The following is a 23,303-nucleotide window of genomic DNA, read 5'->3' on the forward strand; positions in this document are numbered from 1 at the left end:
GTGCAATTTTTTAAAACTCTTATATTGCATAATAAACAAATAAAACTCAGCTTATTTACTTCATGAGCAATTTATTAAAAAATGATTTAACACACCATTTACAAAATCACATCAAAAAATATTTTTATAACCATTACAAAAACACTAGCACACACAACGATTTAGAAAAAAGAAAAAATAATAAACACACGAAATGTTTCCGTCAAATGAACTCATTTAAACAAAACAAATGAACGATTGACACTTGATTGAAAATAACAGATCGTCATTTCTAATTTTCAACGTTCGGCAACTCATCATACATGGAAGCCAGGATCAGGTTCTTATCAGTTCCTTGTGGTCTCTTCGGTTCCAGGGATGCCCTCATCTCCAGGGCTCGCGTGTCCACCTCTAACGACTGTTCCTTGTCGTTTAGGTCGATGGCGATGTTGATGGACGCCGCCTCTAACGCGTTGTAGGTAGCCCTGAAAAAAAGTTTAGCGTTTATTTGTGATTTCAAAAGACCAACAAAATCGATTCCGTGGTCGATCTTTTATTGTTTTGTTGTTCTTTAGTGTACAAATCTGGTGTAATTTTAAGTTCTAAAGTGCAGTGAAGTGATAAATTTATAAAAATATTGAAACACTTTGAATTTGAGCGCGATCGAGTGTCAAGCGAGTTGTCGTGTGCACAACTAGGTATAGCGGAAACATGGTGCGGTGAGCTGGTGAGTATTGTTTACAATTACATATTACGAATACAAATCTATACTAATATTATAATTGTGTTTACCAATTCAAATTTATTTGCAATGAAACACGCTGTATAAATCGTTGTTAATATGAGTTATGTCAAATTTTATGTGTAAAGAATTAAAACATCGCGTTTTTCGCTTAATTAAGTAGCTTATTGTAAAACGACTGGAAATTAATTTTCCTTAACTTTTATTACTGTACAGGTACAAATGAATTTAATAGGTTGCCTTTTCGGGGAATATTTTAATTAGTTACCACTACGTAACCCTCAGGGCAAGTAATTAAATTATGTTAATTAATTACAAAAATGGGAACAACGTAGAAATTTCGGTTATTACGGATTAAGACTACCGTTGACACAAAAGGGTAATTTCGGTGGAAAAGTCCTTACAATTTGCATACAAAATGAAGATTACTTTCATCGCGGAGATTTCGACCTCCGCCGAAAACAGGTATAATTACGCGAGTTGAAAACCAAATCATAACTTTTTAAGGATTAAAAGGATTTGCATAGGTACACACAAAGTCCAGGTGTTTTTATGGGGGCGTTTTCACATACCTTTTCACGATAAATTAAACAAACACATTTTCTATGTTGTGTTTACCTATGTGTTTTGTTGTACACATGCATCTGTAGGTAAATGTGATTGATATCTTTTAGTTATGTTACGGCAATTTTTTTTCCTCAAATTCCCCAATTCAACTTTCATCGGCCTCTTCAAATCAACGATTGGCGTCACCAAGAGTGTTCGTTCATTCGTTCGTGTCAGTCAAATGACGTCCACTGCTGGACAAAGGCTTCCCCCAAAGATAGTTATCTACGTCAAATAATTGTTTCCTTGTATAAACTAAGCCTTTAACTTACTTAGCGCAATCCAGCTTCTCTTGCAGCTGCCGGATGGTTTCTCTCAAGTTTCTGACTTCTTCCTTCAGCCCTACGTCTGCTTCATCTCCCGCCAGGTCGATGCCGGTCCTATACCTACCCTCGCGTCATCAGACGAGTCTCAGTCGCTTTTGAGAGATTTATCTACGTCAACTATCTAAGTCTAGCTTCTGTTGCAGCTGCCCGATGGTTTCCCTCAAGTTCCTGACCTCTTCCTTCAGTCCTACGTCTGCTTCATCTCCCGCCAGCTCGATGCCGGGCCTGTACTCTCGCTTCACCAGACGATCGCTTATGGGAGATTTATCTACGTCAACTAAGTATTTGCTTGTATAAACTAAACCATTCTTACTTGGCGCAATCCAGCTTTTCTTGCAGCTGCCGGATGGTTTCCTTCAAGTTCCTGACCTCTTCCTTCAGTCCTACATCTGCTTCATCTCCAGCCAGCACGATGCCGGGCCTGTATCCTCGCGTCACCACACCAGATGACTCAGTCGCTTTTGGGAGAGCTAGAGTTCTTTGCATCAACTATTTGTATGCTTGTATAAATCATTAACTTACTTGGCGCAATCCAGCTTCTCTTGCAGCTGCCGGATTGTCTCCCTCAAGTTCCTGACCTCTTCCTTCAGTCCTACATCTGCTTCATCTCCAGCCAGTTCGATGCCGGGCCTGTACCCTCGCGTCTCCAGACGAGTCTCAGTCGCTTTTAGAAGAGTTAGAGGTCTTTGCATCAACTATTTGTATGCTTGTATAAATCATTAACTTACTTGGCGCAATCCAGCTTCTCTTGCAGCTGCCGGATTGTCTCCCTCAAGTTCCTGACCTCTTCCTTCAGTCCTACATCTGCTTCATCTCCTGCCAATTCGATGCCAGGCCTGTACCCTCGCGTCTCCAGGCGGGTCTCGGCCACTTTCAGAGCATTCACTTTGTCGGCAAACTGCTCGCCGATTGTCTTCAGTTCTGAGTTGAGCTTGTCCATGTTTTCTTCCATCTAAAGAGACGCTCAAATTTAGTTTACATTTGAACACTGCGAACCTAACTTATCAGCCTTTTTTTTAGGTATATACCTACCTATTCATAGTTTGCATGTTAGAGTGAATACAAAAAAATACAAGTCGCTCATAAACTTCCACAGCTTTTTTTATGAGTGTGTTGTCAATCTGCACAGTTGTATATTTAAGTAGATGAATGCTTAGCCAAAATGCTACTAGAAAAAGTTTATCGTTTACCAATACGAAACAATGTTGTTGTGATCTTTACTATCATCTAGTCTTGCGAGGTTGCTGGCATGTGGGCTTTTGAAAAAGATCACGAAAATGAAATTCCGAAAGAATTAAAAAAAGTAAATCCACAATGTTACCTTCATCTTCTGCCATTGCAGTTCATTCCTAGCCCGTTGCGTGTCGTATATGCGCCGGCGCAGCATGTAGTTGGTGACGTCAGTTTGCGCGCGCAGAGCGTTACGAGCGCGCCCTCTAGCTACGAACAGGGACTCTCGTAGACGCAGCGTATCTTGAAGTTCTTTTATCGCCATGTCCTTTGTCGCTTCGCATTTTTCCAGCCATTGCTCGTAGGTGATCATCCTGAAATCATCAAGAAATTGATAGCATGTTCGATAAATTACATTTGTCTGCCTCAACTGCAGAACACAATGTGTGCAACCGCAATACTTTCACAAAGAGGAGAATAAATACTAAATCAAGGCAAGTAATTACGCATGTTATGTCAGTCCTTAAAGACGCCATGGACCGGATGGTAAGTACTAAGTATTAAATAGTTATTAAGCCACAAATCCACAATAGGTACTACTCAGCTTTGAGATGACGTAGTTATTTTGTGAGATAGTTGGAGCATGTTGTCTAATAAATCAACTTGTGCTGTCTGAGTTTAGTAAATGAGAAGTTAGTTTTTTAGAAGTTATCGACCCTTAGTTAGACTTCATCGCTGTAGTTTTCAGAAAGTCACCTGAAAGTTAGGTTTGTTAAAAACAGCATAGCTAGATTGATCAAAACTTTTCAAAACTTATAGATTAGAAATCTGAAATCCTACAAGATATTTTAATAAATCCAAAAATTTTTCTCCATTGGCAATTTTAAAAACAAATATTATAGGTATCCATCTTTGAATTATGGGAAACTATGATGAGAATGTCCCGTTTTATGTAATTTCATTTTACATAATGCGATCACAACTTAAATTATGGCAGCAGGTGCAACAGATGCGTTTTTGATTGCGTTAACCAAGACGAGCGCGAAACTTACGACAAAAGGTAATTTGTTACTAGAGTTTAGGGAACTTTAACTTTGGTTTGATGAAAGATGATTTTCGACCTTTTAAGGAGGATTACTATGCTATTAGCTAAACTTTGAACGTAGAGGGTCACAGCTGCATAATTATTCTAATGTTTTAGTAAATCTTTTATTAAGTTGGGTAACTTTGAATATCAGGGCAACTTTGGACGGTAAAAAAATAATTCATTATTGCGTAATTTTTACTGTTAAAAGATATCCTGAAAAAAGTTACCCAAGATGAATTTAATTCTGTTAGTAGGTTTATTTTGCAGAATAGTGACTGCATTTAAACTGTGTGAGTGTGTGAAGTGAAATTAGGTGTTATATAAGTCTATTCGCAAATGACCGTTCTTTAGAGTTTAATTAAAAAATCACTATACCTTTTAGGCGTCTTCAACGAATCAGTCTTGTAAGTGATATTAGCACAGTCCTTGTCCAAGCTCAACATGTCTTTGTCTATCTGTAGTGCTTCGTTCTTGTCGTTCAGATCCAGTTGGAGCTTAAACTTGACCACTTCCAGCTTGTTGACCTTCTCCCAAGCAGACTGGCATCGGTCAATCAGCATCTTCTTGTTGCTTTCGGTGACGCAGAGTTCCTGAAAAATGTTTGTAACACAGATTTTATGGGGTTAGTGAAGCCTAAATGTTGTACGTACGTAAGATTCGTAAAAAAATAAACCTATGGTCGGATAAAAATATGAATAAGTACTATTATTTACAAATTCGAGTCGTGAAAATGCATCTTACGTGGAAAATCGAGGGTCGAGCAAAAAAAAAAAACAAAAGAACAACGATATTAGCCGTCGAGAAAAGAATGCAGTTTTCTTGGTGGCCAGTGTCGCGCCACCAAGGAGGCCGCCGTGTTATTTTAGATTACTTCACCAGGCTGTCTGTTAATTAAATAAAATTATGAAGATGTTTCACGAGTCAAGAACGCAGTTTTCTTGGTGGCCAGTGTTGCGCAGCCAAGGAGGCGGCCGCAACACAGATACTTCAGCAGGTTGTTAATTAAAAAGTTATTATGAAGACGTTTCATAATCCCCTGTTCTACGAAGTATCTAGTTGTGGATAGTGTGTTTGGCAGTTTAATAGAGAGTTTAAGAACACACAAATTGTCATAATTATCTTCGAACTTCTAATTCATTTTTGGCTATTTTAGTTTTTTGCTTACGCCTTCGTGAACTAGTAACTAACTAGTCGTCATTTTGTCACGGAGAAGTTGGATGAGTCTTAAAACAGTACTGTCACTGTTAAAATGAATAGTTCCGAAGTACTTTCATACCTTTTTCAGCTCGGTGTCAGCAAGATCATAAGTCAGCTCAGAGCTTCGTCTCCCGTCTCTGTTGGAGAGGCACTCAGAGCAGACCAGTAGAGGTAGGTTGAGTTGTTCCAATTCTCTCTCAGTAGATGCCTTCTCTTCTTTCAGTCCAGCCATCTCTCTATCCAATCGCTCGAGTAACTCCTGAAGCGTCGATTTCCATTGCTCGATCTCGTATACTCTGAAATTGTAAAAAAAGTTTTAAACATGTATAGGTCGCTCAACGAGAGTTGAGGCCACCAACACACGATTACGTCTTATGTAGTCGTTATATGTATAAACTAGTAAGTGCTTTCTGTCTCGCTTGCAGACATTTTAGAGTTAGCTAGTGTATTCGATATGATTCGATGAACTTGAATGTGTAATGTGTTGTCTGTTTTCAAATATTACATCAGTAATGAGACTGAGAACTTTGCCTCAACTTTCTTTACGCGACCTAACTCCCTACTCAATCAAACAAACGAAGGTCTTTATTTGAAAAGCAAGTCTGTAAGACTATACATACAAGCAGAGAAAATTAGATGGAAGATGAAATCAAGACGAGAACGGACTGATCAAATAGCGAATTACCCATCCATTTAAGTTAGTTTACAAACCTGAGGTATACATCGAGCAGACATTAATCCAGGTAGATTTAAGGCAGCAGATTTATTAACTAATAGATAGATAACTAAAAGAAAAATGTATTAAGTAGTAGAGATTGTTTTGACAACAACTGCCCACGTAGGCTCAATGCTACTTTGATTTTCTTTATACGTTAAATTCCACTAGAACACAATCCGTTCAAACTTTATAAGCGGACATCAAAAGTATGAATATTCGGGACAAATTCCCTAAAATGTTATCTGTCATATTTGTTAAAATAAAGTTTGCTCGCAGCGAATTTCAGTTTTTGAATTTCCAAATCTAGTCGCGTTGCACATTGCTGTGACAGACAGACAGGGCTGGCTTGACGATGGAAAAGTTTCGTTTTAAACTATTATGCTGGTCAAAAGTAGATAAAACTTCAAGGTCCGTTAGTTCTATTACCGCCTGAGATTAAATTTCAAACGTTTATAAGTGTAATGGGGTTAAACATTGAACTTTTCGTAAACAAAGGCTGAAAATCTGGTGAAGCTTAATTTTATTTGTCCAATTATTTTTTTACTTAACTTTCCTTAATTAACGCCAGTTCCAGGCCGAGTTGCTTGCTTAAACAACGTGATAATAATACCTATTAAACCTAACTTATTTTGTCAAATAAAAATATCAAAAGCTTTTTGCGTTTCAGCTGCAGTTCACACTAGGATTTGCGTACATTTGTTAACAGAATCTATAGATAGACTATTTTATTCATTTCTATGTGGAATCCGTTCTTACTTCTTTGTAATCTGGCACTTTTATCTTCGATTGTGTGCTTTAAAGAGCATAATATTCAAAGCGTTCAGAATTAAAGTAAGTCCCAGAAGAAGAAGAATCAATACCTGGCTCTGAGACGATTGTTGTTGTGATAGCTGTCCCAATTGGTCTTGATCTTAGTTTCATTGCGGAGCTGGTGAGAGCTGTAGCGAAGATCGAAGGCATCAGCTCTTCTGGTATCTGAGGTCACCTGACGAAATTAAAATTTTTAGTACCAACTTACTTTAACAATAGTCTTTCAAACTCTATACAAAAAACACCTGTTATGGTTTTAGTCACGGTCAAAATAAGGTGGTGCAACTCATCCTAAGTAACCCCTCAATCTACTATGGGTAGCTTGGCTTCCAAAAACAGTCAACAAAATATTTTTGAGTTGCGTCCCATGACAATGCCTTAAGGTAAACATTGGTAACAGCAATAAAAAAATTCACCCATGAAATAAACTTCACTCTGCATAAATATCAATAACACCTAGCCATGATAAAAAACGTGGCACTGATTACATCCATGGTAAAGTTAAAATGATCCTTTCTCCCAAAAATGTGTTTCGGTCAGACAGTAAATCATTTAATTTTGAAATAAATGTACCCATTCATAGCTATATCTACTCGTACGTGAGTGTTAAGGAGAAGTACACATATTATGATGAAACGCACTTGCAACCAAACACAATATTTTAAATCAAAGTATACCATTCAAGACTGCATCTCATTTAACATCAACTGTCAATAATACCAGTCCCTCAAGTGTAGACATTGTCATTAACTAGATAAAAAATACAAGTTACCTAATGATATGGATTGGATACATCGTTCGTTACAATGAAAAGTATGTATCTTCTTGTTCGTAAAAACGTGTTTGTATGTTTCGTTGCCTCGTCTGCACTAGGCCTAACAACCATTTCCACTTTTCTGTTTGTTAATTAATATTTATTCCTGACAAGTTCATGCTGTTTCGGGTATTTCACTCAAATCTCAATTAGTTTCAAGCCAGTTATTTTTGAGAACGTTTAAAAATATTGCATACAAGTTCAAAAGCTCCGTTGATATTTTTATAGCAAAGTGCAGTAGACTTGTTTTAGCAGTAAAAATATTTCAGGGTTTTAAAACGACCTAAGTTTTCAAGAACATAATTTGTCCAAAGAAGAACAAAATAACAAATAAGTAACTTTATACAAAGATGTACAGTTTAGACTTGCCTTTCAGTCAATATCTGCTTTAATAAATCTATTGGCAGCAAAACGGTGTAGAGTTTTCAAAACTCGGGAACGAAATCTTATTGTTATGCAATGGATCTGACAATACGGTGAGAATCATAAAAAGTTCAAAAGCTATTATTCAAAGTGAAAATTGAGATACTTGAGATCCGAATCTTTTGCAATAGGCTTACCAAGCCATTTTCGGGAGACCAGCCCATATTAAACTTTTCTAATTTGCCAACTAAATCAGGCGGGCCCATGAAATTATTGGAGAGAAAAGTTAGTGTTTATAATATAATGTGAGGCCCGAGGCATCATATCACGGAGTAGAATAAGACAAAGTTTCAAGCGTCCAGTTCGTTTAAAAATTCCTGAAGGGTCTTGGATTTAAATAATTTTACGGCCAACTCAATTATTAGGTAAAAAAAAGACGTAACACACCTGCTTTTACAATATTTTAGCTGTAATTTTAGGGAGGGGTGAATACGTGAATACAGTCATGAACATTCATTCAGAACATTTGTATAGTAAGTAGGTACATCAGACTACTCACATTTTTCTAGTAAAAAGCAAAGCTTCTAAGCATTATAACAACAGTTACCTACACATAAGCGTTTAACTTGATGGGGTAGTCAGTAGGTACTAATAAGTTCGACGTATCCTAACATTCCTAAAATGGTCAGAATTGGGTCAGAATACATGACTGTGTATTGTCTAAACTTCCGTGCACGCTCACCGAGTGATTTTACCAGGTGACAAAACCATCCTGGGCTTCTAGTAGTTGCAGCATCTAGTTTAAACTGAAGTTTTGAGTAGGTACGTAATGGAATCAGAACAGTAAAGTCTCAGAATACGGAACAAACCAGAAACCGTCAACGGGCGTAAATGTGTATTCATATAAAGTACTCCAAATCGCACTACTTTGACTTTAAAGCAATCAGTCAATGGCCGGCGCGCGCATTGTTTACATATCCGTCAGATTGACACTTTATAATTAAATTATGCCGTCTTGTGCCGTTCCAACATGTAAGAATGCTACTGGAATTACGAAGAAAGTGCATGGGATCATGTTTTATCCGTAAGTAGCACATTTCCAATTCATTTTAATTAAATAATAATTTTCAAAAAAAATCACGGTTGTATTTTGTAAGTGTTGCCACAGGTCAACGGAATATTTTACCCTACTTTTTTATATTGAATTACATTTGTCTACTTATAAAAAATTCACGCGTTAATTTTGTTAGCGTTACCACAGAATAATGGAATATTTTCCCCATCCTTTTTGTTTTAATTAGTTTTTAGTGTAATTTCATCCATGACATGACAACCTGATTAATTAAATTATAAGTGCCACTTGTGGTCTAAACTGAATAAATATTTTTGATTTTGATTTGATTTCAATATATTGAATTAATTTATAATATTACTCCCTAATAATGAGGAGATAATAAATTACTATCGTGAATTTCATACTTTCCCATTTATTCAAAAGTAAGGCATTGGTATCAACAGATCAGCAGCAGCAATATTTGTATATTTAATAATAATTTTAAGTAATTAATTATTGCTTACATACTTACTCTGATTTTTTTTCAGGATACACAGCCAGAGTTGCCTCGCAATCAAATTTAAGTATTGGTGATGTTTTTGATTTGGATTCTGTTTTTGACTCCAAGAAAAGTTAAACTAAAAGCACTACTGCGCCGTAAACAAATGTTTTGATGTCGATATGTTTACATAATAAAGAACCTTAAGTTTCTTTTTTGTTTTACTTGGCATTCTAAAATTTATATTCGACTTTTGTAATTGACTTTTAAATAACATATTATACCTACATAAAATATAGTACATATATTACACTATTTAATAGAAATAAATAATCATCTTACACTTAGTTACTTCGGAGTAAAAATTAAATTCATAGGTAGGTAGGTACTATCTATGCCTATGGCCAGTCATGTCGTCTCGTTCTATCGCAAAGAATCACCATTTGATAAGAGCGAGAGCAAAAACGGAAATGGATAGTTAACACTGGCCGTGTGTACTTATTTCACTTACTTATTTTTTACTTGTTTAACATCTCTTTAAAAAATTACATAATTTTACCCCAAAAATGGGGGTGTCACACGGCGCTAGTAACACTAAAGGGGGTAGAGGGGCGCGGGAGGGGAAGTATTTTGGACACAAGTTGCCGCGTAGAAATGTTATCGAACACTCCTTCTGGTTTGTTCTGTATTCTGAGAGTAAAGTTTGACCTACCTGCAAATCATACAACCGAGCGTCCCAATCCGGCAAACTCAAGTGGGGTAACGGTTTTTCAAATGTCACGACTGATTGCATTTTTAATTAAATAAATTCAACTCAAATATTGAAACTAAAAATCCACTCCGAAATACATCTGTCCGGTTATGACAGTGATGTTGACGGTGTCAAAAGGCTGATTGAATTCTAAATTTAAAATTTGTTTACGGCCAGGTTTTTAATTTGAGGTTTGTTGTATTGTTGCTTCAGTGTTGCTACCACCATCACGGACAAAATAATTAATTGAATCTGTGTAAGAAACTATAGGAAAATTTATGAGTATCGACCACATCTATCCAGAATATCAAACTTATCTACTGAGTTTCTATGAAGAAGTGTTTGAGACATTTGTTTTGTCAGCGCCCAGTAAAATTGGGAAAATTTTACACTGGTAACTTCACAGTAGAATAGCTCCCTGTGGGAAATGCTCGAGCGGCAAAGGTGACCATCATTTCAGCAACCGAGAGTGTCTTTTTCCAGTTGGAAAGTATCTTTTTGTAGTTCTGAAATAAACCCTAGTTGCCTCTATCATAGAGATTAAGATCCATTAAAGTTTGATTTTTAACTTCTTTTCCACGTGGCACACGAAACTCTGAAGGACTTTTTTATGTGAGAGGCCTTTGTCCAGCAGTGAACGTCATTTGGCTAAAACGAACTTGTTTGGTCAAACAAAAAATCAATATCAGTGTTTCTACTTGTAGTGTTTTGTTTCTTACAGTCTTTTCCTAATAAAAGTCAATGCATATTAAGGTCATGCATTCTTTTACAAATGGAATAGAAAATTTAAGAATGACGATTACACAAAGAGTTCTACGTATAGTTTCAAACATAGATACGCAAATTCTGTTTTTTTTTTGTTTTATTTAGGAAGCTCCAGATATTATTAATACGGTAACTGGATCTGTTTACTGTAATAGCTTGTATAACATCAGACTTACAGTTTTAGAACTAAAGTAAACAGCCCTTTCCGAAGAACACCCGACCCAACAAAAGGTCCATTATCATAATTTCCTCAGGATCTTGAGTGAAAAGGGAAATTATGCAATATTGTTTGTGGACACTGTTATACATGCCTAAGGGCTTCCGATTACCGGGAGTAATTTGGTTTAAAGTGGAAACATTTCTGATGATTTATTATTATAGCTAAGTAAGTGAATGATGTTGGTCCCGTAAAAATGGAGACCAAAGAAATAACCTGTTGAAACGTTTAAAATTTAGAGTTTCATTAATTAAAATAGAGAATTATAAAATAGCCGAAACGTCAAGTTGTAAGTCCTACTCATGTACTACATAAATATGACACGTTGAGATCCTTGATTTTAAAAACATAGTTTTACAAGCAATCTTTAAGAATTACATCAGCACCATTAAGTAATTTGACTTCCACAGCAGGACCACGGCCCTCTCTAATTTACCAGAACTAAAATAGATGATTTAGCCTACACTCTTCAGCTGGTTATAAGGAATTCTGTGATAGGGTCAAACAGCCTCTTTTATGAAAAGCATAACAGAAAAAGAGTCCATAAAAATACAAACAGGAATATCCAGAGTCCTAAGTGACTATGGTCACGCTACACCATGGATCTATGCAGTCTCCCTGGTGTCCCGAGACGGCGCCCCGGGTGATACGTACAACTTTCAGACTGGACGAAGTTTTAGCCTTTTTTTAAACTTCTTGACGGATTACCGCGCCTGTGTCGCTGTAAAAGAAAGCAACCCTTTTTATCCTTCCCTTGACAAAGCTGAAAGCAAAGCTAGTGTAATTTTCAGCAATTTCGTTATAATTGTAATTTCGAGAGGCGTGTTTTTTTGTTTTGTGTAAGTTTATAACGTCATGTACAAAATAATTACATATTTTACAGAAATAGAGTTAGGAAAACAGGTCTCCTGACATCTGTTACTACAGATTTTCTGTTTGATGTTGGCGGCACCAACTTTATTTCTGGGCTGGTACAGTAGCTTATTTAAACATCTTTCTTACAAAAGTCATAATATTTTGATGTCGTCTTTACCGAAACCCTACAAATCTCTTGCTCATCACATCACACCAATGAGTAACTTTCATTTATTTTTTTTAAAAGATTGCCAGCATTTTCTTGCATTGACAAATACCAAATACAAACCATCTACGAAGTAGTCCAACTGGCTTGACCCAGTAGCCTAGCGAGACGTATCTCAGCTGATGCAAAGAGGACTGTTTCATTGGCAAGCCTCCAAAGCAAATCCGCAAGGAGTTCCGGAATTTATGCTCACGCACGTCCGAACATTTTTACTGAGAAGTTTTGTAAGGTGTGATTCACAGGAGCAGAAAATGTTCAGGGAGGATTCTACCTGTGGGTAACGTTGTGAGGTACTTGTAAACTAGAGCTAAGCGATGTAAAAGTAACACACTACAATGATTATTTTGAAATTTCGCGTTGAATCATTTAATTAATTGTAACGTAAATACTTAAAACATTCCAATCCGAGTAGAAGTATTTCGTAACAATTTTTTTTATTGTTGTGTTGAGCGGGCTTCTTACGGTCAAAACAGAACTTAATTTGTTGCTAATGATCTCTAGTTTAACCCCTTTCAAAGTTAGGTCGAGTTTCCCTGCCACCCTCTATAAGATGGAAGCTACAAAATTGCATCGCAGCATGCCGGATACAACCAGAATAATATTTTGAATAACGTTGGAATACTTACGTCAAAACATTTCACATATTTTCTTCTCTACCAAAAAAGGCTCTGTGTGGTCCGCGCCCAACCGTTTCCAGTGCTAAGAACTTTTCTTCTAATAGGAAAAGTAGGGCGGTCCCTATAACTCCATTTCCTTGTGGGCGGTTGTTTGTCCTGCCTGCTGACAGCAAAGTGGCGCAGCCCGATATAAATTAATGCGCTCTATTAAGTGGGATCCTATTGTGAATGGAAAAATAACATTAAGTTTTTCTGTAAGAAAAAATTGGCGTTTTCCTCAAAGGGTGTGTCTGGTGATTAAAAACGGAGTAGTGATGATTATTGGTGTTTTTACTCTGGCTATTTTTTGGCAATAAGCATAGAAGTTTGGTTAGGCGTTCTTTTTTTTATATGTGATAAGTTTTTAATCGCTCTTGGCCTGTATCTCACCTGATGGTAAGTGATGATCAGGCCGAAGGTGGAAGCGGGCTTCACCCGGAATCCTCAACCACGGAGGAACTGGCTATCTTACCTCTGACTGTCGGAACATAAGGTGATAGGTGGAAGACGACTCTGTTTTGGTTGGTTAGTTGTAGTAGTTGGTTTGCCAACTCACTATTTTATTGTTTTCATATTTTTACATGTTGCTTTTACATTTACATTCGAGCATAAGCAAACAACAACGACAAAGTTCATTTTCTCTTTCCATATTTACAAAACATTTAGCTGCATCAAACCAGCCATAACAACAAAGTTATAACACCACTTAAACTCTTAAGTGTCCATGAAAACGGGCCGACAAAATACCACATAAACTTAAAGCCCTATTAGTCTTCCGAGCGGAATCACATCCTAAAACACCCTTGAGGGAAATATGTCTGATCGTGATGTAAAATTTCAATTTGAAACAAAGCTTAAAGTATTTGTACCTGACGGAAGTATAAGCTTTAGGAAATTAGGTATCTAAGCTCCGTGATGTGTCAAGGGATTGGTGTAACCTACTTACTTAGTTTTTTTTTTATATGAGAAACTCACGCTCCGACCTTCCAAAACCATATTTTTTTTAAACTTTTAGGATGGACCTCCTTAGCATATCCATGCAGACTTGCAGAGGGTATAAACAGCCCATTTCAAGCCAAGTGTATTGGCACTAGTAATTAGATTGTTTGTGGTCAATAGTTAATTTCGTTCCACAGTTTTTCCGAAATAAAATCACGAGAAATATTTGGTTGAAACATAAGTAGGAGTTTCTACTTCTGCCAGACAGTGAAGTTATTTTTTGAAAATGATAGAGCTTACGAGTAGTTGTCAGCATGAAATTGAATTATTTTAAATACAATAACCATTTGGCCCTTTATTTTAATTTTAAACTCCATTCGCATTAAAAGTAATTATTAAAGCCAACAACCCATCTAAAACCTACTAAATGCAGGTAAAGTTGAGCATACCTCTAGTATTGATATACTCGTAAGCCTTGAATGGCTTCGGCAATTTGAAACCGCGCATTGCTTTAGTCTCATGAATTATGCAAACATAAATTAAAGCTCATAAATGCGCTTTTAAACTGCCGTAGAGGCTTTAAGCTCGTTAAGGGTACAATATACAGCTAATTGCTGATTAGGTGGGGAGTTTGGGAGTCTTATAAATTTGGGTCAGGTCTCTTCCGATGTAAATATGCCTCATACGGCTACTTAAGTAGCCCTGGAAATTGTGCAACTTTATCGAGCAGATCTAAATTTCTTGGCAGTTATTTAATCATTTCATTTTCAATTATATGAGAAAAGCTATCAAGGTTTGTATAGTTGGTCTATTCTCTTAATGATATTGGTTACTTATACAGGTTGTCAAAAACACTACCGATAGGCTTCATTATGATCTCCCTGGAGCAGATTTAAGACCTTTGTAAAAAAACACAGTTTTTAAGATTTTGTAATTCTTCTGGTTAGATAGGATAAGCTATTATTATTAATGTCCTTTCACAAATTAGTTTCATGAAACATTTATTATTATTAATCTAATTTATACAGATTAACAACAAAGAGCGAAATACTAAATTATAGAGCGTATTCATAAACAAATTACAATTAAAAGTGCTTTGAAATTAAAATGTAATATCAAAAGGGACACCTGCTAAAAGCATGTATTATACAGGTACAGAACAGTGCTGTATGTGCTACAATTTAGAGAGGTTTCTCTGTTATTTTAGTTTTTAGTTGTTACTTTAGATCGTAGCTGCTACCTAGAAAATTAGAGAGGTTTGTTCGAACTAATTACAAGCAGTTCCACAACAATTACTGTTTTGAAAAACTTTACACTACGTAATGGAGAAGAAAGTTTTTTACGGTCACTTAGAATCAAAACAGTAGTAGATGTAGGTAGGTACCTATGTAATTTGGTTGCATTTTTTTTCAGCTTTTATTCGTAATAATGTATCAACTTTTTTTTTGGATTAAGTAAAGTAAGTAGCTAGCTAGTTCATCCTAGTCAATGAATTTTTGACTTGACTAGCTGCAGCATTAATCATCATCACCATTCATCATTGTCAGTATGATGAAGCCCTACGATTGGACTTTTAATTGTTGGCTTCTACTAAATATAAAGATGTTGTTATGCAGATAACTGCTTGTTTTAACTCCTAGATATTATCTTAAAAACTTCAGCTGATCATATAGTATAGCAGCATATTGGAGTGAATTTAAAATAAACTAGCATCGCAGGTCGCGTCCCCCGAGAAATATTTTTAACCCGGCTAATGCTCACTCATTGAGACTGATGTGCCGGTTGCGCGGGGAATACCGGCTTAAAAATGCAGGCGTCGGCACGGATAGGGTTATAGATTCTACAATAGATTGCTAATGGATTGGTAGTATCTTTAATATCCGGGTGTTGTAATTTTTATCGTGTGAGACTTGAGCATCATATAGGTGTCAATTTAGGTTGAAAGGGCTCATCATAATCGCCATGCATCGTGTGTTTAAACACAAGGATAGTTTTCAGATTAAAACGTGCTTGAACAAACATGGAATAATTAGGTACAATATTTTTTTTGTTACACTTTTCTAACTGTATGTTTCACCAGGAAAACTATAAATTAACCCTCAGATTGAGAGTCTTGAACCAATAAACATTTGTCGAGAAATGTTCTGCTCAGCAGTGCATTAGGTAAATGTATGATATTTTTTAATAAATCATTTCCTATTTCGTAATGAAATTATAATGCTCATACGGAGGCTGGTTTCTGATGCTCATAAATTAAATATAGGGCTCTCCAAGTACCGTCAGCAGCATATTTACGGGCCCTCTAGGCAGTTATGATTTCGCGCGAATTCAACTTTTATGCGGACGGCTCTCGGGCCCGCATTTATAATAGGTTCTTCCCTTTGAAGGCGTACGCCATAAATCAAATCTGTTGTTGTATGCATCGAAATATGTTTCATTCATCTGCTTCATACATATGTTCAGTTTCAAAAGAATTTTCAAGATAGTTTTTTGTGCAGCTGAATCGATGTTAGATTTGGGTGAAGGGGATATGAAAAATGACATCGCATTTCCTCTTCTCAATATAACTTCGTTTTCATAAGAAATAACCCAAATAAGGAAAATAATGCTGATAAGTCCTACCTTTAACCTTCTGTAACTATTTGTTCAAATATTTACCCTTATCAAATGTCCAACCAAATAGCCGTAAAACATGATGTGCCTGTCAAGTTTATGTTGATAACCATCAATAATGACAGGTTTTCGAATATAATAGTAAAAAAAAAAGAAAATAATAAATATTGTCTGTCTCTCTAACACGTTTACCATCATGGGCAGTGTAGACTAAATCCTCCACTAAGCATTATGATGTACTCATAAAGAAATCATTGGAACTGTAAGTACTAATTAAGTACACCTTACCTTAGTAAAGCCCGATACCCTGGTAAAATGGGTTTTGAACACGTACCTATTACTCGCTGATTTCTTTCTAATATCAATGAAGCCCAAGGCGAGTGGTTAGTTATCTCAATTCAAATTCCGAAATTCCATTTCATTTAAATTAGATTCCTTGTATAAAGGTAAAAGAAAAATATTCTTTAAGCTATAAGATATGCACTTAACTTTAATCCAATATTGGAAGCGAAGCATTAGTTTTATTAACTTTTTAATCAAACGACGACATTGCTTGTCGGATCAAATCTAAAAATGTGGAATTACTTTATTTGTTTCGTATAATCCTTGTCTAAGTCTGAGATTTTTTGATAAAAATCGTTCTTATCATTTATTTTTTAGTATCTAAGGCTACTCTAGGGTTTGGTTTGTAAGAATAAAGATTTAAGATGTCTCTAAAAATAAAAGAATATACTTACCTACTTATTTTATCTTTTATTCTTTGAAATAGTAACTTTGTTAGGCTTCTAGTAGGTATCTAAATATTTAAAGTGGCACTTAAAAGGCAAATCATACAAATGTTTTAACTATTAATTTTACAATTTTAAATTCATAATGTTTCTGAAGTAATTTAATTAGGTCTGAGCTGTGAGTAAAGTAGGGTTTCTGTTATGAATATGGACTGCCAACTGCGAATATGATAAAATAAGATACAAGCTCATAATTTCTTGCAGTCTAGACATATTAACGCGCGGGAAGTAACTGATAGCGTAACTTGGCAGATATTTTTGCCATACAAGTTTCTCGTAACTTATCTGAGACTCAGAGTATATGTTAGGATGAGTTGCACCACCTAACTTTGACCGTAACTACAGGGTGACTTTTAAATCGTTGGCATCCTTTTAAACTAAGACTCTACTCATGATACATAGTACATTCCCTGAATATAAGACAAATCCAATGAGTTTTTTTGTCTTAATTTTACTATTTATTTGAATTAGTGTGCTCTTATAAAGAGTTGGTAAAGGTGCGATTGCGGTCAAATACCTGCCTTGTCTAGCATAAAAAAAAAAGTTTAGAACGATCGTACAGTTCAGATTATACAATTTTGTTGCTGAATAACCTACTACATCGAAATAAGATGCCACAGTGTTAAGTTTGATGTGCTGTCGTCTGTACAAAACTTTAATTTTTGAAATTTAACGCATTGGATTTTACCATGAGTAGAGTCTTAGTTTAAAAGGATGCCAACGATATAAAAGTCATCCTGTATAACGATAACCGGTGTATTTCGTAAGGAGTTTGACAGATTTTTGATGTTTGTCAAGAGTTAAAGTAAGATGTGCAACCCAGCCTTAGTGATAGATCGCCCGGTGCTTTGTCCTGCTGGAAGCTCTTCTGGAAGGACTGGTCTTTTGTTCTAAACGTCCTGCCAGAAGATTATCGCAAGTCCTGCCCGCAGTACGCAATTTGTACGTGTTTGCTTGCTGGTCCTTCCAGCAGTACGGTGACCTTCAAATTTGAACTCATCCTCACCAGAAGTAGTAAACACTTGGTTAGTGTTTATTAAATAAAAAGTCATGTCGTAGAATCATTTTGTTTAACCAGTATTTAACTTTTCTTAATATATTATAAACTTGTTTATCTTCTTTCAACTTAACTAATAGGAACTATAATAAGGAACTTTAAATTAATTACTTTGGTACGTCACTTTGTTTTAGAAATTACACCTATCACTTACAAATACACTACAAATTAAAAACAAAAACAAGAAATAAATTATAAATGTTTGATTAGGCTGGAATACTTCACATTCATTATAATATTATCGCCAAAATGTTGCCGACTCCACGCCCGGCGCGTCAAAATGTGTCGCGCGAGCGCGAACGCGCTGCCCCCGTGTATACTCGTGCGCCATCGGGCTCCGACTAACGGTTAGTCGCGTTTTTCGATCTTGGGCACTATTGGGTGAAAGAGAGAGAAACACTCTATTTTTTCGTGTAAATTTGAAATTTGTACAATGTATACTTACGAAACTGTGATCTTTTAATTTTGCGTCCTACCGGAAGTACTTTAAGTCCTGCTGGCAGGACTCCGGGCGATCTATCATTAGAGTAACATATTGTTTATCAAAAGAAATGGATCGCTGAAGGCTATTGTCGATAAGGATACAGTAAATAAATGTTCAATATTTGATCTAGGACTGAATCTGTATCTGCTGAACCGTGAAATATTCAGATTTATTCATGATTAGGTGCCTTTGGGCCAGTGTTATTAAAATCAGATCGGTAGGTATACTTGTATTATAAAACGACGCTCACGTATGCGAAATAAATAAACTGTAAAAACTTTTTGAAAGTCAGTGCCAGCCAAGACAAAAGTAGTGTAGGTAATTCAATGACAAAATTAATAGAATTAATTTTATCCGTTTAGTAAAGTATTCCGCGCTTACATTTAGTTTTCCACTATCTATACTGGTAACGAGAAATTGATATTTTATAACAATCTTATTTAAAATACATAGCCTTTCAAACGAGTAGGTAGTTTAATCATCAAGAAATCGAATATAATAATTCATATTAATCTTTACAAATTCAAGAATTGTGCTTAAAAATGGGTTAAACAAGAAATAAACGAAGCTTAAGTTGCATTTCTTATGACGCATATAAAAAATTCACACAACGCACAAGGTGATGTTAGGAAAGCGACGTCGCTTCGGCTTGATGAAACAACCGCGTTAAATATTTAGGGTTCGGGACCCCTCGAATGTAACCCTAGAACTGACTGAGTTAACACCTTCTTAGCTTTGGGGTTTGCTTAGTTGTGAAATCCTCATGACATGTTTTTAAGATACTATGAAAAAGTTTACAATTAAGTATTAAAATGACGCACGGAAAAAACGCTAAAACTCTGAAATGGAAAGTTTGATCTCTTCTAATGTCACAACTCTGGAGTCAGATTTTATAAAACACCATTCTGTGCCATTAGTAAGTAAGTAAGTCTTCCTCATTTTTGCTCATCAAAAAACTCTTGTCTTGTGTTTTCTATAAGATATCCCAGCTTAATTTTACCCGCCAAGAGTGTTTTTTGACACCAAGCCGCTTCTGAACTCTTTAAATTGTTTCCAAACTTTCCGAAACAAGAATCCATTTTTGCGACACACACTTCGCACAGTAATGGAATGCCACTCCGAGGTGTTTACTTCTCTTTGAAAGCAGATGAAAGGTGAAATAGCAGCATATGATCCGGCCTATACATACAGATTACCATTGTATTCAAATGGATATTGGATATTGATTTTATGTTAATACCACCTGAAAATGTTTTCTGTTATTTATTTTGCTTTCAACGAGTCCTTTTGGGCCTAAGCGAAAATATATTCAGATGTCTAGATTCTTTTAAGCTTATACTTAAAGGTAAAAAGTAATTTGGTTTGGCTACCTTGTTTGTTGGGCTACCTTTTCTTTTTTATTATTTACTATATTTTGACGTTCATAAGTGCCACTTGTGGTCTAAAGAGTCTAAACTGAATAAATATTTTTGATTTTGATTTTTTGATCGATGATTTTGATTTTGTAATTTGATAAAAATAACACAAAAGACGATAAAAGAAAACATATTTACATAGTAAATGGTTGGAATGTTAGTAGGTAGTAAATAATTCCATAGAATTCTGTCTCAATAAAATCATACAAGGGAAAAACAAACGAAAGTTAGATTAAGAAAGAACGTATATAGTCCAGTCAAATTAGACATGAACCCTGCATTAATTCGCATACAGCTGAAAATTGGTACGAATGTTCGGAGCACTATTATGAATTAACTGTAAAAAGTCCCCATCGATCCGACATGTGCTAAAAAAAAAATTCAAGGTCAAACTTAAAAAATACGGGTTTTTGAGATTTTCAGCTAAACGGTAAGTTTTATCACAAAAATATGTATGACAAGGTTTAAGACCATACAATTATCTATCAAAATTATCTATACACTTTCTAATAAGAGTCAGCATTTCTGAGATTCGATGATCCGAAGAGTCAAAAAAGTGTTTTCTTCATAACGGTCTTACACATAAATCCAATGTGATATCGCCTCGTGCCTCGACTCAGCATTGTATCATGATGTGTTGTCGACGTCGAATATAAAATGATCAACCTCAATGTCGTTAGTCATCTTTAATTATCGAAAAATGGGTGCAACTTTGACGAAGGACTGCACCGTGAGTTTCTAAGATACGAAGTTTTCGTGTTTATTATGTTTAAGAGCTCTTATATGCACACGTCACTACTCTACTTGTAACTCTATGGTCACTCTTTTAGCCCGACCAAGTAAGACAGTCCAGGTTATAATAATTCGCATAGAGCTGAAAATTTGTGTGAATGTTGAGAACACCATCCTAAATGAAATGTCAAAAGTCCCCGACGATCCGTCATTTAAAAAAAAAGTTTTCGAAGTCCCAAGTTTTTTGCATTTTTTGGCCAAGTTGTAAACTTATCATAAAAATAGATAAAAAATAATAGTAGATCATAAAATTATCTATTAAAATTGTCTTCACCCCTTTTTCCTAAGAGTCACCGATTATGAGGTAGAACGAATCAAAAAGTTAGTTAAGATGTTCTCGTTATATGCACATGTTTTCACAACACCTATGATGGTTATTTGGCGCATTTTTTTTACCAGGTTTCCCCAGTAGGCCTTTTTTAAGATGTATTTGTTATCCTGTTCAATTCAAAACTATTTTAATAGAGTTGAAGTTGTGGACTTGTGGAGTAGTTAACAGAATGCGAATTCTTCAACTTTTTGCATCGTTACCACATAAACGGTGACTCTTAGGAAAAAGGGGCAAAGACACTTTTAATAGATAATTTTATGATCTACTACTATTTCTTATCATTTCTTATGATAAGTTTACTGTTTGGCGGAAAAATGCAAAAAACTTGGACTTCGAAAATTTTTTTTTTCAAATGACGGATCGTTGGGGACTTTTGACATTTCATTAAGGATGGTGTTCTCAACATTCACAAAAATTTTCAGCTCTATGCGAATTATTATAACCTGGATTTTCTCACTTGACCGGGCTAAAAGAGTGACCATAGAGTTACAAGTAGAGTAGTGACGTGAGCATATAAGAGCTCTTAAACCTAATAGACACGAAAACTTCGTATCTTAGAAACTCACGGTGCAGTCCTTCGTCAAAGTTGCACCCATTTTTCGATAATTAAAGATGACAGGCGACATTGAGGTTGATCATTTTATATTCGACGTCGACAACACTTCATGATACAATGCTGAGTCGAGGCACGAGGCAATATCACATTGGATTTATGTGTAAGACCGTTATGAAGAAAACACTTTTTTGACTCTTCGGATCATCGAATCTCAGAAACGCTGACTCTTAGGAGAAAGTGTATAGACAATTTTGATAGATAATTGTATGGTCTTAAACCTTGTCATACATATTTTTGTGATAAAACTTACCGTTTGGCTGAAAATCTCAAAAACCCGTATTTTTTAACTTTGACATAGAATTTTTTTTTTAGCACATGTCGTATCGATGGGGACTTTTCACAGTTAATTCATAATGGTGCTCCGAACATTCATACCAATTTTCAGCTGTATGCGAATTATTGCAGGGTTCATGTCTAATTTGACTAGACTAATAAGTTTTGACGAGCTACGAAAATAAGATAGATAGAGTAAGGACCATATTCAAAACTAATCTAAGAATTCCGAAGTTACCTACTCTCGAAATAAATTCATAGTGCTTTGGTGAGAGATGAAATGAATTTGAAAATAACTATAGTCAGTTTTATCACGACTTCATTTACCCGTATTACCTAATTACCGTCAATCGTCAGGTTGGATGTTTGGCTTTCCCAATCGTACCAATAAGGGAAAATTACAGACTGAAAGGTAACTAATTTAATTTGCGTTCGTAATTAATTTGGTGTTCAACACCATCCATGATAATGATATAACAAAATCAGAAGTGTGCAAAGTTTATGAATGTAAGTAAATATATATAATCATTGATGTAAGAATTCAGACACTTAAGTTAACTTTGAAAATAGGCTGTAAAGTAAAAAAAAAGAAAAATATGATATTTTCCTTTAAATTGTATGAAAACAGAATCGTTTCAATGAGATTCCATTTCGACAATCCATCAGTCTCCTGCAGCTAAAATTAACACCTCTTCTTAAATTTTCCATTATCCCATTCTCTGTCTTGAACGACTACTTTAGTTAAATTACCCGTTATAACCACCAGCGGGGAAATCACCGTGGCCATTAAGACCACACGGCAGATAATATCGCGAACTCCCCACTCTGCCGCGAGTCGGTTAAATTTAATCACCTACCCGTTATAAACTCCTCTAATTAATAATTGACTTGATTTCCCCGCGTTTACTGATACTCGTAGTAATTATTGTAATATGAGTTAAATATATTTCATAGCGTGGTCCGTTGACGAGCAGGTTTTTGTACCTGATACCTGATGATGAGGAATGTTTTGGTTGCAGACCAGATTTTCTAAAATTAATTGTTTCTGTTTTTAGGAACTGCCCTAAAAAGGAGTGATTGCTTCAGTAAAATTCGTGTCTTTTAGGTCACGCATTCAAATCCATGAATTGTACAAAAGTTTTAACCGGAATCAACGTTTT

General features: G+C 35.6%; 1 protein-coding gene across 1 annotated transcript; it reads right to left on the reverse strand.

Annotated features, from left to right (window-relative positions):
* Positions 1 to 103: 103 nt before the first annotated feature.
* Positions 104 to 10,164, reverse strand: LOC135076659 (tektin-B1; the record flags this gene model as incomplete). Its single annotated transcript, XM_063971078.1, has 8 exons — positions 104 to 464; positions 2,176 to 2,337; positions 2,382 to 2,605; positions 2,975 to 3,197; positions 4,286 to 4,500; positions 5,187 to 5,403; positions 6,686 to 6,810; positions 10,078 to 10,164. Coding segments are annotated over 8 exons (1,446 nt in total), but the record flags the coding sequence as incomplete, so codon positions are not given.
* Between the last annotated feature and the right edge of the window lie 13,139 nt (positions 10,165 to 23,303).

Source organism: Ostrinia nubilalis, chromosome 12, assembly GCF_963855985.1.
Source record: "Ostrinia nubilalis chromosome 12, ilOstNubi1.1, whole genome shotgun sequence".
Classification (NCBI taxonomy): domain Eukaryota; kingdom Metazoa; phylum Arthropoda; class Insecta; order Lepidoptera; family Crambidae; genus Ostrinia; species Ostrinia nubilalis.